Source organism: Podarcis cretensis (assembly GCF_951804945.1).
Source record: "Podarcis cretensis genome assembly, chromosome: 11".
Classification (NCBI taxonomy): domain Eukaryota; kingdom Metazoa; phylum Chordata; class Lepidosauria; order Squamata; family Lacertidae; genus Podarcis; species Podarcis cretensis.
In genome coordinates, this window is record NC_137180.1 from 47,070,614 (window position 1) to 47,089,801 (window position 19,188).

General features: G+C 43.5%; 1 protein-coding gene across 1 annotated transcript in view; it reads left to right on the top strand.

The window, feature by feature from the left end:
- Positions 1–1,381: 1,381 nt before the first annotated feature.
- Positions 1,382–19,188, top strand: part of PRKAA1 (protein kinase AMP-activated catalytic subunit alpha 1) — a 37,524-nt gene continuing 19,717 nt past the window's right edge. The window contains exon 1 of the mRNA XM_079994913.1: positions 1,382–1,525. Coding sequence (XP_079851039.1) covers positions 1,423–1,525 — 103 coding nt within the window. The 5' untranslated portion in view covers positions 1,382–1,422. The remainder of the gene's footprint in view (positions 1,526–19,188) is intronic.

Consider the following 19,188-nt stretch of genomic DNA (forward strand, 5'->3'; position numbering starts at 1 on the left):
TGTTTGAATATGTTTGAACCAGTGGTCAGCATCACCAGTCTAAAAAGGATAACAAGGAGGGATCCAGTCTAACATCTCTTGGGAGGGAATTCCACAATACTGGAGCAGACACTACTAACCATGCCTCCGGCTCACCTCACTCGACTGGGGGCAGAGCACGTCCAGAATGGTTAGGAGTCAGTGGGCAGCCTTATTCACCATGAATCTGCCTAATCCACTTTGAAAGCCATGCAAGGTGGTGGCAGTCAACCCACCCATGAGGGAAGGTAAGAGAACTGCCTTGGGCAGCAGGATTCACTGGGGCAGCAGATTCAGTCTCCAAGGAATGCAGATCTTAGTCCTGATGTAGATCTTCACTCCCCACTTCTTCCCTGGCACAGGGTGGGAGAGGGACACTTTTGTGGTTTGACTCAGGTGCCAAGATGTCTTGGGCCAGCCCTGCCATCACTATATTCTGTGGGAGCGAGTCCCATAGGGCAACGTGCTGCACGAAGGAGTGGATTTATTACGGTCTTTTAGTTGTGCATGTGCTGAAGCAGACTATATATATATGCACACACATATACCGTATATCATAGAATTGGAAGGGATCTCAAGGGTCATCTAGTCCAGGGATCTCAACTAGATCATAAATGACAGAAGGCAGTTACATGCCTTTCCCCATCGCCATGCACTCAAGTTGGTTCATAGCCCAGGAACTGAATTGTTGAGCTTAATTAAAAGGCTTGCGATCCAAATAGCATCTACCTGCGAAACAAGTCCCCTTGAATTCAACCAGGCTCACTCTAGACTTTCTGTCGTTTCCTAATTTCCCAAACAGGAAATTACATACCCTCCAACATTTCACCAATGATAATAGGGACTTCCCATTCCATAATGATAATTATACTATTTGTCCCCACCACCACATCTTACTGGGTTGCCCCAGCCACTCTGTGCAGCTTCCAACATACATAAAAACATAATAAAACATTACAAAAAGACACAAACACTGATTGCCATCAGTCGTCTGGGGGTCGGATAACTCCATACCTTCCAACATTTCTGCATTGAAAATAGGGACATAAAGCGGGACGTTCCGGGATCCTATCAGAAACCGAGGCGGCTTCTCTAAATCGGGGACGTCCCTGGAAAACGGGGACACTTGGAGGGTCTGGGATTATTTGGAATAATGATCCCCCCGAGGCCTGCCTGCCTATGTCTCCCCACCCGCCTCCCGCCCCTGGTAAAAGCGGGGTAAAAGCAAGAAGCCGCGGAGTCTCGCTTCTGGGCTTTCGAGGCGGGCGGGCGCTTGTGTGGTTGAGGCTCCTCGCACCCCGCACAGCCTCGCCTGAGCTCCTCTCTCCTATTGGCGAGGAGGGAGGGCGCCGGGCCGCCTCGCTCCCCCGCTCCCTTGTGCGCAGGCTCGGCTCTCGGCGCAAGATGGCGGCGGCGGATAAACAGAAACATGAGCACGGGCGGGTGAAGATAGGGCACTACATCTTGGGGGACACGCTGGGCGTGGGCACCTTCGGCAAAGTCAAGGGTGAGCGCGGGGCAGGGAGGGCGGAGGCGGCAGCGGAGTGGACCCCCTTCCCGGATCATTTGGGGTCAGGGTGGCGGGGGAAAGGGGCTGTGTCCTTTCCACCCCAAAGGCTGCTGGCGCCTTTTCCTAACGGGGAGAATTTTTTTGGGGGGTGGGAGAGGCGATGGTGGGAGGGGGCGTTGCTTCGTAACCTGGGGAGGGGTTGCATCAGTGGTAGCTTTGCCCCCCCCCCCAGTTTTGCAAAACGGGGCTCGCGTTTTTTGGGGGGCGGGAGGTAGGGAAGAAGGAAGGTTGATTGCACCTTTCGGTCTTCCAGCTAAATATCAGGATTGGCTGTGAAAACACCCCCCCCCCCAAAAAAAAAATCTGCCTGCAAAACCGCCCAGCAACCCATATCTTATGGCTCTGCTAATGCAAGATGGTCTATGTTGCCTATCCGGATGCAAGTTCACTTCTATAGAAGGGAGGGTGTAGGATTGCAAGGCTTAACCGCGCTGGGCAGCCCCAAACCTGTGCATGTTAACACAGAGGTAAGAGCTCAGTCAGTTCAGTGAGGCTCTGCTCCCAGAGTTTGGGATTTGTGTCCTGACAACCTGATCCTTAACAAACTTACTGGCTCAGGACACAAGGTCCCATTGAATTCATTTGGGTTTCTTGGTTGCAGGCAGCCTTGCAGTTGCAATCCACTGCACTTTATAGACGGAAGTAAGACCAACTGATTCTGATATGACTTACTTCCACTAAGTGGTATGTTCATTTATGGCTTGGATGACTCACAGGAGTGACAGCCTGTGTTTTTTCCTAATTAGTTGATGTGGAGCAAAAGTGTGTAGTTTTGTGAACTCACCTTCAGACTTCTTTTCTGTTACTGTCACCTTGCAATCCCTCCTGCTGCTTGCAGCCAGGGCTAAGTTCCTTGTTCTTGCCCTAACCAGTTTCAACCAGTCCAGGGCTGCATGTTTGTTTTTTTTCCTCCTCCCATTCCCCATAAGCAGCTTTTGCTGAGATCTGTCCCGAAAGTGATATGTTAAAATAAGAGTTTTGGTAAATATGGTCAGGTAGAGAATTGTGCTCTGTCTGGAAAACTTTACAGCAGTAATCAACAGTCTATAAATTCTTTCTAAAAAGATTAGGCTAGTAATGAGTGCTAAAGCCGAGGTGATTGATGTGTATACATGGAATCTCAAGTTCATGGTGTTCTTACTAAAAGCTGGCAAGGGTGGAATTTGTTTCTCTGTTACTTCTTGCCAAAAAAAAAAAAAAAACACCCCTCTAAAATCACCATTGGAGATATTGCTAATGGGGTCTTGGATCTTATAAGCCAATCTTAATCATGTTTACTTAGATGCAAGTTTCAGGGGCTTCACAAAAGAAATGACTTGGAGGAATAAACAAAACAAATACAGATACCACAGTAATTAACTCAGCATCATAAAATAATTACACACATTAAAGTAATAAAGACAAGGTAGGTAGTTGTACATTTAAAACTAGCTGAAATAAATGAGGATTTGAATCATAGAGTTGGAAGAGACCACAAGGGCCATTGAGTCCAACCCCCTGCCAAGCAGGAAACACCATCAGAGCACTCCTTTGGTTCGTCTTCAGAATAGTTTTGTAGTCTGGCAGACTCACTTTGGGAACATATTCTAAAATTATGGTGTTGCCAGAAAGTGTCCAGCCTCATCACCCACTTGTAACAGTTAGACAATGATTTGGCCCTTGGGATTGTACTTCAGACTCCTTTGCTCCTTCTTTGCATGCTTCAGTTCCCTCCCCTGCTTCCCGCTTCCTGCTTTTGCATTTCAGCTAGGTGAGCTAGAAGTGAGGGTGGGGATCCAGAACATAGGAGTGAGAGTGTGATCCCAAGGAATGGCCCCAACACCCAGACCATGGTTAGCTGTGCATCAAACTGATGGATTAACCCAGGCATCACTTTATTTTGATAAAAATTAACTTTGTTGCATCACTTTCCTCTTTCTTCATATTGTGATTTGCTTTCCTCCTCAAGGGTGTTTTCAAGTGCAAACATGGAGAGATTCTCTTCCTATAAGGCTAATCAGAGGATGTTTTGTTGTCCCTTGATAGCTTTTCATAACATGTTACCTCTTGAATTTTGACTCTCAAGGTAGCTTTCTGCACTGATTGTTGGCTTGGGCTGGCCCTTATTTAACTTCCCGTTAGGATAATACCTGGTGCAGTGCTCTTCCTGAAGCTCATATTGGGGGGGGGATATTTCCTCATATATAATGGCCCTGCTAATTTCATGCTCTGAAGGTAATCGGAGCTAGTATCTTGAATTAGTCAGTCAAAGTGTAGGTGATCCAAAGTGGTAAACACCCAGTTCATACATCGCTTTAAACCACGGTCAAGCTTAACTACGGCTTAATGCATGCTGGTGTACATCGGAAAAAAATTGCTGCCTTTTCATTCCTCCATTGCTCCTGTGCTATCAAGAACTAAGCCATGTCTTGGGTTAATGTATCCAAACCCAGGGTCATGGTTTGTTTGACAGAGACTAACCATGTGCATTGGTTCAGACTTCTAAGCCAAACAGTGGCTTAGCTCTCAGTTGCATGGCAACCATAAGGTTAGCTATATTTAAAAGTGATGTGCTAACGAGAGCAGTGTGTCTTCTTTGCATGATTCCGGCAAGCAATTGGATGGTAGAATTTTTTTTTTTTATAATAATATTTATTAAATTTTGTATAACCAATAAAAAACATACATAATAACATATTATTTTCCATTATTCACATTTCATTCTCAACTTTGGACTTCCTCACATCTCTTGTTCCTGCTTTCTAAACATAAATTTTACCAGCAAATTATTAACTTGATTTAATTTATATAATATAATTTTCCAATATTTAATGTCTCAAATTTTGGGGTTTAACATACTCTTATTGAAGCTTAATCATAAAATATTACTTATCCCAAATTTATCTTTTCATCTTCCAATTGAATTTAAATTTATATTCTTTATAACTAGTTTGTTGAAGCCATGTTTTTGCTAATCTTACATCTTCCTTAGCAATCATACAATTTACAATATTTTTGTAGATAGTCCTTGAATTTCTTCCAGTCTTCCTCCACCAGTTCTTCTCCCAGGTCTCGGATTCTGCCCGTCATCTCCGCCAGTTCCATATAGTCTATCAGTTGCATCTGCCATTCTTCCAGTGTGGGTAGTTCTTGAGTTTTCCAGCTTTTAGCGATGAGTATCCTTGCTGCTGTTGTAGCGTACATAAAAAAGGTTCGATCCTTCTTTTGCACACACTGACCAACAATGCCCAAGAGAAAGGCCTCTGGTTTCTTAAGGAAGGTATACTTAAATACCTTTTTCAGTTCATTATAAATCATTTCCCAGAAAACCTTCACTCTAGGGCAAGTCCACCAGAGGTGAAAGAATGTTCCTTCAGTTTCTTTACACTTCCAACATTTATTATCAGACACATGGTATATCTTTGCAAGCTTGACTGGGGTCATGTACCACCTGTAAATCATTTTCATAATATTTTCTTTCAAGGCATTACATGCCGTAAATCTCAAACCTGTGGTCCATAACTTTTCCCAGTCAGCAAACATGATGTTGTACCCTATGTCCTGTGCCCATTTTATCATGGCTGATTTGACCATTTCATCCTGTGTATTCCATTTTAACAGCAAATTATACATTCTTGAAAGTATCTTAGAGCTGGGTTCTAACAGTTCAGTTTCTAACTTTGATTTTTCCACCTGGAATCCTACCTTTTTATCCAACTTAAAAACTTCTTTAATCTGAGCATAATGTAGCCAATCTCGCACTTTATCTTTTATTTTGTCCATACTCTGCAACCTCCAGTTATCTCCATCTTTTTCTATTATTTCCCAATATTTCGGCCATTTGGCCTCCATATTGAGTTTTTTCAGGGCCTTAGCCTCCATTGGTGATAACCACCTTGGGGTCTTGTTTTCCAATAAGTCTTTATATTTCAACCAGACATTAAATACTGCTTTTCTGACAACATGGTTCTTGAAATTCTTATGTATTTTAGCCTTGGATGGTAGAATTTTGTATCTGTTTGCACCTCGGGTAGAGAGCACTACCTCTACAGGAATAGATCTTGGAGGTTGCAAGAGCCTAAGTGACTGTGGCAAACCATTTTCTTCAGGGACTGGTGGTAGACTGCTTACCAGATGCAACTGAATAAATCTTGCACAATTGCACATTAAAGTTTTGTTTGCATTAGTAAGTAGCTGTGATCTGTTGGCACCTACTATCTGACAAGAAATGCTTTCCACATAGCAGATGATCACTCTTCATTTGCGGGGACAATGTAGAGGAAGATACTCTCCGCTGTTTGTCCAAATGTTCTGTCTTGAAAAAGATAAGGTGCAGATACCTTTTCCAACTGCTTGCTAAAATGACTTATTGACCTACTCTGCAGAAGGTTCTGCGTGTATTTGCAAGCAGTGTTAAAAAGCTGTTAATGGATCTTCTTACTGTTGCTAAATTGCACAGAAATATTCAAAACAGTAATTTGCTCTTTATTATGTTTGGTTTTTGGACTCGACAGTAAACTTTGAACTGGTACTGTTTTGTCGCTGAGTGCTGACTGGCTTTCTAGTCTGTCTGACAAAGTTCTGTGTCACTTGTTCAGAAAGCATTGGCCAAATAAATGGCATTGCCTAATTTGGACCCGTGTACTAAAGTGGAATACTTTGTAATCAGTGCTGTGCTAACGGAAGAGTAGACATTAAGACTGTATAATGTGTATCAACCAAGTTTAGGAGCTAATGAATTGTGATTTTCTAGAGGACCTTGTAAGGCAATTGCTAAAAGTAATAATTGTGATGGATTAGGTGATTATCGAAGATGAACATAAAATCAAAGTCCTAACCCAGGTTGTTTCTTTTCTTTCTAATTCAGTACTTGCTGTGTATCTGCAATGTGCCGTAGCTACTCTAGTCAACAAGGCCTTGCAGCTTGAACCTCCCATGCACATTTATGTAGAAATTTGGAGAAGTTTGATGACACTTATTTTCAAGAAGGTGTTGCAGACTTAGAATAGTGTTTTGCAACCTATTTTCAGTCTTTTCATGAAGTTACTAAAAGCAGGTATCCATTTGTATTCCGGATATATGCAGGTGGGATTAGTTTGATGCCATTAATAAGTCAAATAATTGGCAGACCTGTTTTAAAACAAACAGAACTGGAACAATGTCTGTAACAAGGCCGCCTTGTAGCTTTTAAAATTTATTTTAAAGGTGGTATAAGCTGTTAATGCAAACCTCAGTGGAGAAATTATCTCTCTTGCAGCAATTGCTCTGTGGGCAATTTGAAGAAATATATTAAGCATCTGCTGTTTTGCTTACTGCTGTCTGAGACAGGATTTTCAGTTGGATGAATCACTAAATGTACGAATCAAAATGCCAATTTCGAATGCTGTTCCAGCATCTCTGACTAATACTAGCAGAGCTGAATTGACATAAGAGGGGAGAATGTTGGTGTGGTAATAACTGGGCAAGTTGTTAGTTCTCTTGTGTAAAGGATCACTGAGGGGGCCTTTCCAAAATGGAAGTGTGTGTTGAGGTCATGCATAAAGGTAAAGGTAAAGGTAAAGGTACCCCTGCCCGTACGGGCCAGTCTTGACAGACTCTGGGGTTGTGCGCCCATCTCACTTAAGAGGCCAGGGGCCAGCGCTGTCCGGAGACACTTCCGGGTCACGTGGCCAGCGTGACATCGCTGCTCTGGCCAGAGCCAGAGCCAGAGCCAGAGCCGCACACGGAAACGCCGTTTACCTTCCCGCTGGTAAGCGGTCCCTATTTATCTACTTGCACCCAGAGGTGCTTTCGAACTGCTAGGTTGGCAGGCGCTGGGACCGAGCAGCGGGAGCGCACCCCGCCGCAGGGATTCGAACCGCCGACCTTTCGATCGGCAAGCCCTAGGCGCTGAGGCTTTAACCCACAGCGTCACCTGCGTCCCCTGAGGTCATGCATACATGTATGTATTTGTGAAACTTTTTACCCTGTCTTTTCCAGCAGGCTTTCAAGCATTTTTATTTTGGGGCTTGAACATCTGATGGAATCAGAATCATCACGTGAGTATTTGGATAGCATGCAGCAGATGCTTTGTTCTTTTCCTGTGTATCTTTACAGGAAATTGCAGCTCAATTACGTCTGGGTGAGGTCTTGTTCCGTCTTGCAAAGAAGAAAGCAGTTATCGGCAAGGAAATAATTTTCTTCCACATTGCACAACCGTTTTAATTCAGGTCTTCCCTAAAATGAGAATTTCACTGTCAACCCAGCCCATGTTAATTAGAGCTTGGCAATTACTTAAGTTCTTTGGCCCCAAACTAAATCTTTAGGAGCATTGAGCACCTTCAGGGAGGTGTTCAGGGAGTTTTTAGTCCTGTTGGCCCTTGCATGACAGTTGTATAGCACTACATTCGCTCACAGTCTTAGAAACTTGGATAGAAAATTATTCGCCACATGGCTCCTGGAACCTAGGTCACGGGTGCAAAAACACAAAGTCTAGTCGTCATTTTGTTCTTTTTACAAGAGTGACTTGTGCTGTGGCAGGGGGAGTGGTACTTCACTGTGCTGCAGTGTTCCTGCTTTGGAGTTGGACAGGAAGGCTTTTCTCCTCCCATGCCCTCAGTGGCAGCTGTGGCAATTTTATTATTGAGTCTCAGTCGCCATACATGGCAGCAAGACTTTTGGAAGTGCTCACATTCTGACAATCCTCCATTGCAAAACGCGCTAGCTAATTTCGAGTGCTGATCATGTTTAGTAGGAGCTGGAGACCTTCAAGAGCTATGTGGTTCAGCAGGAAGGGCCACATTTCAGTAGCAGAACATCTGCTTTGCATGCAGAAGGACCCAGCATCTCCAAGTAGGGCTGGGAGAGACCTCCAGTCTGAAACCCTGGAGAATCTATGCTGATCGCTATAGACAATATTGAGCTGGCTCAAGCATAGGTAAACTCAGCCCTCCAGATGTTTTGGGACTACAACTCCCATCACCCCGACCACTGGTCCTGTTAGGTAGGGATGATGGGAGTTGTAGTCCCAAAACATCTGGAGGGCCGAGTTTGCCTATGCTTGAGCTAGAATCAGGCATGTCCAAAGTCTGTTTCGGGGGCCTAATCCGGCCTGCCGGTCGGTTTAATCTGGCCCCTGTGCCAGTTTATTTCCAACTTTGGGGTAAAATCATAAAAAAAGCTCAACAACTTCAATCCTTAAAAAAGGTTAACAACTTTGGTTGGCCCTTGGGTCGGCCCTCACGGCCCTCTTTGAAAAAAGTTTGGACACCACTGAGCTAGATGGACAAATGATCTGACTTGCTATGGCAACTTCCTGTGTTCCTAGCAGCCTCAGAATATGACTGGTAATACAGTCTTTCTGTTTTAAAAACAAGATCATCTTCCTCCTGAGTCTATTATATTCTGTTCTGTACTCCATATCGGAGGTGGCCATCTTAAAGTCTGCAGGCCATAAAGTGCCTGAAATAACTTTATGAGGCTCCCAGCAGTCCTGCCAAATTTGATTCAAGGTGTGGTTTAAAGTCCCCCCCCCCCCCCCCGCTTCTCTCTCGCAGAAAAAGGAGCAATGCTCAGTTAAGACAAGGGACAGCAGCAGATCTACTTGGTGAGCAGAGCTTTGGGGAGGGACTTTTGTTCCTTTGCAATCCTGTTGATGATCTCTCAGTAAGGTGTCTGCATTACGTTCCTATGAAGTTACTTCTGGTTGTACCAGTTTTGCTCAAGACCTTTATCTTATGCGTGTGGGTTGGATTGTTTGACCCCTGAGAGTTTGGATGGAAGCTGCCTATCTTTGCTCTGTCCCTTCTGTACTAAAAGTGATTTCAGTTCTCGGAATAATGGTACTCATGTGATACCACCCACATCCAAGAGGGAAGTATCATCAGGTTTGGGGAGCCCTGAGATTTGCAGAAGTACACGTCTGGGTTGGGGAAAGGGGCCCTGTATGGTTTGAATGTGCTCAGTGGACATGGAATACTGACAAATTTTACGGGGCAGGGTGAAAAAGAATGGGAGGGAGGGGAATAGAGTGGAATATCCCGGACCGGCATGTTGTATATGGCAACATGTTGTTGCACATCCCATTTGTCTTCTGTAAAGTGTTTTCCTGGTGGGCAGATGCTATCTCCTGCTGGTTCGTTCACACATAGCCTGAACCTGGGCATATTTACCTGGAGGGAAATCCCACATGTGTACATGTGAATGTAACTTTTTGTAGAAATGTGGAGTCCGTCCTCGCCCCAAACTTCCAAAGGTTTCACATTGTGAAATAAGCTTAGAACCCACTGGGGCAGAAAAGAAAATAATCTGATTATTTTATTGCCCTGCTAATCCCTCAGCATGTCAGCTTTCTCAGCGGATGAATTGTAGATGTTAAGGAAATAAATGTTTATAGACCTGAAGGTGATGGTCTCTGTTCCATTTGGTGGGAGGCTTGTTCCAGGAGGGTACATGATACTTACCTTTCCTGTTGTATCTCAGTTTCATTGGAACATCGTCCCTAGAGAACTCTACCTTGCCCTTAGGGAAATGACAGAAGCCAATGCGTTTTGCCCGACCTTTGAAATTATTGACATTTTAGCTGCTAGTTTTAGAGTGAGCTGATCGCCTGATGATAATGATCGTTGTTACTGGTTTGATTGTATGTGTTTATAGTCTCTACACTGCCCTGGGAGGTTGCATAACTGGTAAGGTGATCTATAAAATTTAAAAATAATAATAATAACCTGTAGCTCACATAGAAATCCTGACTGGCTAATCCATTTCCCCCCTCCCAAAGGCCTCTTGCTATCATCGTTTATAGCATGCTGTGCTGTATGTTTTATGTTTCATAACAGTGCAAAACCTAGTCTTCTCAAGGCTACTATTTTGACCCGGGACAACGGTACTGCTATGTTTTGTGGTTCTTGAATCATATTCTGCCCACGCTTTGTTATGAGAAATAATACTCATGTTCTAGGATTTCTGTTTTCTCATCTAGTTGTTACGCACAGCTTTTAAACTTTTGTTGAAATTGGGCTTCGTTGTGCAGGCCATGTGCCAGGCTAAACATATTCTCCAGAGCATCATAGAATCATGGAATTGCAGAGTTCGAAGGAACCACAAGGGTCATCTAGTCCAACCTCCTGCAATGCACAAATCTTTTGCCCAATGTGGGTCTAGAAACCGTGAGATTAAGAGTCTTATGCTGTACCAGCTGAGCCATCCCAGTATCAAATCAGACTTTGTTATGTATGGTATGATGAACTGGAAGTAATGTGAATACAGTACCATGCTAACTTTCCTTCTATGCTTAAACTTGGACACAGTACTTCTGAAAACTGGCTGTCATAATTCTGTCCTCAGAACCTGTAACTCTCTGGTTCAACCCACCTTAATCCAGGTTTAGGCCATTTTAAACCACTTGATCCATATTTTTAAATAGGTGGTGCCCACGGCGAGCTATTAAAAACACACAAAACACCTTCCTGGTGGGCAGGCTTAAAAATCTTCCCTGCTTGTCCAAATCTGTTAGACAGCAATCTGAATCCCATTTACCTGGGAGTAAGCCACGGTGAATTCAATGAGACTGACATCTGAGTGGACATAGTTAGGATTGCAGCCCGTCAGTATACACCAAATGACCAGCACAGGCATTTAATGAGACCAGGCAGGCTAGTAAAAATAAAAACGAGGGCTAGTAACCTTTTGTGAACTTATTAGGCACGCTAGCTGAACTTGCTTCACTTTGGTAGTTAGAATTTTGCATCTGAGTATCTTGTGTTCTGATTTTAGAGAAAAGCTGTGTTTTGTGTGTTTGCTTTGTGTGGGAAATAACTTAATGGGATAAGGAAGGAAAGTCTGCTTTGCCTTTTCTTCCTTTCCCACAGAAACCAAGGCAATGCTATGAACTCTTCAAGCTTGCTTTGAACTTTGCAATTCAGTCCCAGAGGTGGAAGCAGCCAACTGTCTGTCGCCAATGAATTTTTCGTCGGGTCCTTTGAACACTTTCTGCTTACCAGAGATTCTTGTTCTCTCTCTTTGTATTAAAAGCATGCAATTTAGCAAATTTAGTTTGGCTGCCTGGCTTTTCTTCAGGTTTTCCAGAAACTGAACAATAAAGCTAAATTGCTTTCTGTTTGAGAAACTGTAAAAAGAAATTGTGAAGGTGAAGAGGGAGGAGATACCAATGATCAAAGAGTGACTAGGCACCAAGAGATGTGTTTTTCCCCTTCCTTATTAGCAGTTCTCTCCCCCTCCCAATAATATTTTATTAAGGTTTTTTCATAATACAGTACAAGAAAAAGTAACCTAAATAAAAACAGAAAGAGAAAATAAAATGCAGAGTCCTCTCTTAAAGGTCGATCTTAACCCTTGTCTCACATAGAAAGGGGTGAGCTTTCCTTTCTTCTCCCAATCGCCCACCCTGGGAGATCTTCCCTTCTCATAAAGAGTCCTTCACCAGCCATCCATCACCTTCCTGTGTATATAATCCCAATAAAACTCCCAGAGTAGAGGACACCAAGAAAAACAAAAGGGGAGGGGGAAGAGAAGAAGGAATATAAACAGAATAGAAGCAAAAGGAAAAACAGAGAGACGAAAAGGACTTCTGATTTTCCATCTGTCAAAGAGTATTAGCAGTTCTGTATAGAAAAAGATATTCCCTTGCAAACGTTTCACAGTCACCCTTGGAAAAAAAGCTGCTTATCGATTTTAAGGCGTTCTCTATTTATCTAAATATTTGGCCCTGCTCTGGCAGTTGCAGCTTCATTTACCAGTGCAGATAATCCATGTAGCATATTTTTCATGCATCACGTCATAACTTCCTCATACATTTTCTCTCTTGGGATAGGGAGGCCAAGTGCAAATGATTTTTTTTTTTTAATCAGGGGCGTTTGCAGAGGAAACGAGTGACTTATCTCAGGACTTGATAGTAGGTCCTCTAGAGAGTGATCTTGTCAGTAAATTAGGCTGCCTCATACAGCTCCTACCCATAAACTAGAGAGCCCAGCAAGAGAACAGAGTTCGTGGTTGGTTTGCTGCTGCTCACGCTTAAGGGAGAAGCAAAAGGGAAAAATCTGCATTCACAGTAAACAATTGTCCACTGCAAACCAGAGTTTACTGTCCATAGTTTACAGTAATGTGCAAATTGGGCATATGAGCTTTGTAGCTCTAAATATCAGTTATACAAATGTTTTTAAATATTTATTGTGATATGCGCTGAATTCTAATTGTGGTATACATTTTATGTGAGCCTCTATTACTCTATTATAAGGTGTTGATTAACATACAAGGCTTGGGGGGGGGGGTTGTATTGCAAAAAAGCACACACAATATACAGTGGTACCTCGGGTTAAGTACTTAATTCGTTCCGGAGGTCCGTACTTAACCTGAAACTGTTCTTAACCTGAAGCACCACTTTAGCTAATGGGGCTGCCTGCTGGTTCTAAACGCAGCATAAGGGGTTTCTACAGTATAGTGTATTTTAAAATAGGGTTTTAGAGTTTTTAGCGGTTTTTGAATGTTTTATGTAGTTTTATGTAGTTTTTATGTAGTTTTATGTAGTTATGCAATTTCATTGTCCTGCATGGGACAATGACAATAAAGATATATCTATCTATCTATCTATCTATCTATCTATCTATCTAGGGAAGAGCCATAGTACAACCATGGAGCGTATGCTGTGCATGCAGAATGTCTTACCTTCAGTCCCTAGCATCTTTGGCTAAAAAGGGATTGGGCAGCTCAGCTTCCCAATGTTTTGGATGATAGCCTCCACCAGCCCCAGCCAGCATGGTCAAAGGTCAGGGATAATAGGAGTTTTCATTCAAAACATTTGGAAGATACCATGCTAAGAGTGGTGGAGGCAAGTGTTGATATAAAAAATATCTGAGATCCTGCAGGATTGCTGTCAGTCAGAGAAGGCACCTGCTGGACACATAGCAATCTTACATCAGGTTGTTCAGAATTGATTGTAGCCTTTCTTTTCCTATTCTTTTCTAGTAGAATATTTATCAAATAGGTCTTACGATTGAATAGAATCCAGCAATATCTTGGGGTTGGAAGGGAATGCTGCACAGTGGATGTTTTGGGGAGACTTCCAACGTGTAGAATAGGTACCGAAAGTTAGGTCAACCTTATCTTCCATTGAAATCATCAGGAACCCTATCCCCGTTTGAAACATTGAATTCAATGGGAAACAAGCACATCCAAGTACCTTGTTCTGTGTGTCCTTGAAAACCACAGTACTTCAGGTAGAACCTGTTTGTTCTCTGAGTGTTTGCCAAATGTGGGTAAGCTTTGGAGCATTTGCTTTCCTACATGATACAGGGTTTTATGTAGAGGAAAAATTAATCTGAAAGGCATCAATGCGTCTCTCTCTTTCTCTCATGTTTGCATACTTATGTCCCTGATACATTTGCTCCTCAGAACTCCCAGGGCGTGTGTGTGTGTGTGTGTGTGTGTGTATGCAGTAAAACACAACTTTGGGTGTTAATCATTACAGGCAAAGTGCTAAAACCCTAAAAACTATATTAATCAAGGGTAATAAGATTTCTCAAAAGTTTCTGGGAATAAAAAGGATTTTCAAAGGGAAAGCAGAGCTAGCTTGATGAATTTGTTTAAGAACTTAACACAGCAATGGCGTCACTTGCTGAAAAGACTCTGCTTCCTCGTCTTAACTCTGTACACTGAGAGCATATTTTATATAGGCACTGAATATATCAGCCTGCCTCAGACCATTTTTGCATGTCATGGTAACCCATAAACCATAGTTTGCTGTGCACAAACAAATCCTTCCTTCCTTCCTTCCTTCCTTCCTTCCTTCCTTCCTTCCTTCCTTCCTATTCACTCCAGTAAGAAACAAACCACAATCCCTGGCTTTGCATTGCATCTAAATCTTTTGCCATTAGTGACTTTACCAATTGTGGTTCGTTGGAGCAAAACAAACCATAATCCCTGGTCTGCACATAACACAGCACAGAGGAGAGAAAAAGTTCCGGTAAGATGGTTCATTACCTCTGCAACATATAATTATGGCTTATTGTGACATGTGAATGAATCTCTCCTTGTAACTCAGCATTGCAGTCTCCTGAGATCTCAGTTGTGGTACCACAGCACCTTCAGACATCTTCTTGGTCACCTGTCCCTTCAAAAATAAATAAACTGAAGTTTGGGTTTTTGGTGCATTTTTGAGTTGTTTGTTGGTGGGTTGCCTTCTGTTGGTTTTGGAGTGTGTAGGTTTTGCCATTGTTTGGGGTGTGGGGTGGTGGTTTCACAGCGTCATCAGTATTGCTTTTGGGAAATGGGTATTTTGTGATGCCCACAACAGTTTCTTAGATTTCCAAATGTGCCTGAGGCCACAAAAGTCTGGGGACCCCTGGTGTACTCTGATGGGGAGTGGCTCTCCAGAGGTCTTTCCCAGCACCTACTAACTAAGGTATTTTTCATAGTAAATGCCAGGGATTGAACACAGAGCCCTTTTGCATGGGAATCATGTGCTCTTTTTACTGGGCCACAACCCTCCAGTGTTGTTGTGATGTGAACCCTTCACAGTTTCTTTCTCATGCTCCATTGCACTTGTTTGCCGCACGAGGCTGTGTCTTAGAGACCCCCTGCACACACCTGCTGACTCTGTAGCAAAACATATACTGAAGGTGAGCTGAAACCAGGAACAGGCATTAAAAGCTCACTGGGAAACCTTGCCTACATATTCCGGGACATAACATAGTTAAACATCTAGATTGTTTGGCTTACCTCCCTGTGTGAAGATGTGTTAATTGATGGTAAATTATTAACAGAACCACCATCCTAAAAGAGGGGCAGTGTCATCTCTTAATGAACTAAGTGTTTCAAAATGTGCTGGAAGCTTTATGTTTCACAGAACTCCTGTCTAAGCAAAATAAGTGGTCAAACATTAAAAGGAAAAAAGCAATAATAGATTTCAATACCTTTGAATAGTGCACTGTTTTCTCTGAGTCATTAAGGCCACAGTATCTTTCTCCTTGGTACACTGTGTTTTTCATTTGGCACAGACTTTGGCTTAGCATTATGTGCAAGCCAAACTATGCCTTAGCACAAGCAAGCAAACAATGGATTTCCAGAGCAAAGATCATGATCGCCGTGTCTTCCCTTGGTCCTGCTATACTACCCGGGGCTAAACCATGGCTTGGGGTTGTGGTACATCTGAACCTGGGCCTATGGTTTGCTTTGCTGCAGAGAAACCATACAGTTTAACCAAGGTTTGTTACTGGTTTGCCACTCATAGTTTGTCTGCAGCAAGACAAACATCAAATCCTGGTTTGGGCATTAGGTTATGTCAAGCCAGTGGCGTAGCGTGGGGGGTGCAGGGGGGGCCGGCCGCACCGGGCGCAACATCTGGGGTTAGGGCAAATCCACGGGTTAGGGGGCACAAATCCACGGGTTAGGGGGCGCAAATTACTTGCCTTGCCCCGGGTGCTGACAACCCACACTACGCCACTGTGTCAAGCCATAGTTTAGGACTGGGTAGCGCAGCAGGATCAGGACTGAGGGAAGAGCTCAAGTGCTCTGATCTTTGCTCTGAGAACCTGCACGTTAGCACAAAGCAAGGAAAGCCATGGTTTGGCTTAGAGTTACATGAGAACTGGCCAGTGTTCAGCTAGTAATGTGCTTCATTTAACTACTGAGGATTAAATAACTCCCGGGTTTCTTGAATGAATTTTTTAGCATCTACTCCTTTGCTTCCCTTTAACTAAGCTTCACATTTTAGAATTCTTTTAAATGTTTCTGTGTTGGGTTTTTCTGGACCGTTTTCCATTTCCTAACTTGTTACTGCCTCCAGACATCTTAACTGTTGTGTTAGTCAGACACTGCTTTTGATTGGAGCTGGGGGCACTGTTATACAGTGGTTCCGCTCCTTTCTCTTCGGCCGTGCCCAGAAAGTGGTGGTGGGGAATGAGTGTTCAGACTCCTGGGCTCTCACTTGTGGGGTGCCTCAGGGGTCTGTCCTTTCCCCCATGCTTTTCAACATCTACATGCAGCCACTGCGAGAGATCATCAGGGGGTTCGGGTTGGGTGTTCAGCAATATGCGGATGATACCCTGCTCTACCTCTCTTTCAAATCAGAACCAGTGAAGGCAGTGAATGTCCTATGTGAGTTTCTGGAGGCGGTTGGAGGATGGATGGCGGCTAAGGGATTGCAGTTGAATCATGACAAGACAGAAGTACTTTTTTGGGGGGACAGGGGGCGGGCAGGTGTGGGGGACTCCCTTGTCCTGAATGGGGCAACTGTGCCCCTGAAGGAGCAGGTGCACAGCCTGGGAGTCATTTTGGATTCACAGCTGTCGATGAAGGCGCAGGTCAATTCTGTGTCCAGGGCAGCTGTCTACCAGCTCCATCTGGTATGCAGGCTGAGACTCTACCTGCCTGCAGACTGTCTTACCAGTGTTGTGCATGCTCTAGTTATCTCCCGCTTGGACTACTGCAACGTGCTCTATGTGGGGCTACATTTGAAGGTGACCCGGAAACTACAAGTAATCCAGAATGCAGCAGCTAGACAGGTGACCGGGAGTGGTTGCCAAGACCACATAACACCGGTCTTGAAAGACCTACATTGGCTCCCAGTACGTTTCCGAGCACAATTCAAAGTGTTGGTGCCCATCAGATGTCAAAGAGATGATGATGATGATGATGATGATGATGATGATGATAGGTCTATTGTAAAATGTATTTTATTTGACTTCTGACACTCCTGATACCAAGGTTTGAGGCAGGTAACATGTGTCTTATTCTGCTCTGTTGCTGGTTCTCGACATCTGGTTAGAATAAAAATGTGCTGCTTCCAGAGTGTGCAGAGACTGAGACTTTGGTGAGTCACTAGAGAATTGACTTCTAAAGTTGAGGTTACCTGAAGCACCAGTTTCATGTCCTTACAGTCCTGTTGTGTTTTTATTTGCATCTAGATTTTAGTTTTGCCCAGGCATTTTGATAACTGCGTTTTTCCTCTTGGTGTTTTTTCATGACTGTTTCTAATCAACAGTAATGCCCCCCTTCATAAGACAGACCGTTCTTTCAGAAACTGAGGCTTTCTGGTTGATTTGTATAATGAACGTTGGAAGGTTTGGGAGTTGAGTTCTGTATCATCTTCGTGCAGCTAATAGCGGCAAGTAGCTGTATATAATTTATGTGGATTTGCACTTTCCCATTCCATAAAGACGCTTACGTAAAGCATATATTGACAGTGAAGGCTTCCTGATAGCATTGCAATTATATATCTAAAAAACAGCATGGGAAATAAAATATTGTGAAGACAGGAGAAAATTGAGATACATGATTGAATGTGTATAATGTTTATGGAGTAATAGGAATACAATATAGACTCTCCATGTTAATCTGTGCATTCCAAGCTGCCAACTTGATATGATATGGAAGATCGCTGATCAGGATCTCCCAGTTTTTATTGATTTGCTGTCCCATATGGCTGCTTTGAACACCAGGGGTCATTCTAACTTACCCTCTCCCATTGACAAAACTGCTAGTAGCTCTGCAGAGAAAAATGGATAGGTGCCATATGAGTTTAGGTTTCACCCCATAGAGCTAATAGCTTTCTTTTTTTGGGGGGGGGGTCCTCTGTGCTTGTTTGTAGGTATGTGATTTAGATTAGAAAATGACACCACCTTCTTCACTTCCCAGATCTTTGAAGTAATCCTATGGGACTGCTAATTATTAGATGGAAAACCACCAACGAACCCCTCCCCCAAATGGAAAGACCATACTCCTTGATATCCCCCTGTAATTCTGCTTTGGCCCTTTGCATGAGGCAACTTACGTTTGTTAGCCTGTGGGATCTGGCATTGGGGCAAAATGGCTGCAGTGCTGGTTGATACTTGTGACATTTACTGAAAAATGATGGCATGGTTAAGTGGGATAGCCACCTGTTTTTGACCGAAGAGTACCAGAGATAGCAAATACGTTGTGCTGCTGTTATATAATGATTTAGATTTCGTATCCACCCTTCGCCACAAGGTGCCAGAGTGGGTCACAGCAATGGAACCTGCCTCCCTCAATTCAGTATTAAAGTTAAAATTTGCAGTCAGCATCATAGGGTAGGTCCTACAAATACATCTCTCGGGCATCACCAACAAAGATTAAGTACACGATAGAAGTGTACAGTGGAAGTTCCAGGTTCACCTTTGTGGAGAGAGGATTTTACAACATGTTGTTGTTGTTGTTGTTTAGTCATTTACTCGTGTCCGACTCTTCGTGACCCCATGGACCAGAGCACGCCAGGCCCTCCTGTCTTCATTTTACAACATAGGGGCTGCCATAGAAAATGCCCTCTCCCAAGTTGTTCCCAAAAACTTCGGTCAGTGGTGAAGCTACCAAGAGGGCCCCTTCTACCCATTTTAACACCCGAGAAAGTCTGTAGGGCATTTCAGATATTTGGGGCCCGAGCTGTTTGGGGCTTTAAATCCATCACTGAATTTGGCTCAGAACTGACCTGGCAGCCATCGCAACTGATCTAATATGTCTTCCCACTCTTCCTTTAAATGTTTGTGGAGGGGCGTGGTCCTAAATAATCATTTCCTATGTTTAACCATAGGACAATACCGCCTCCAATCACCTCCTTTCACAGCAATGAAATTTACGACCCTCCACACCTCTCCCATAACAACACACAACTG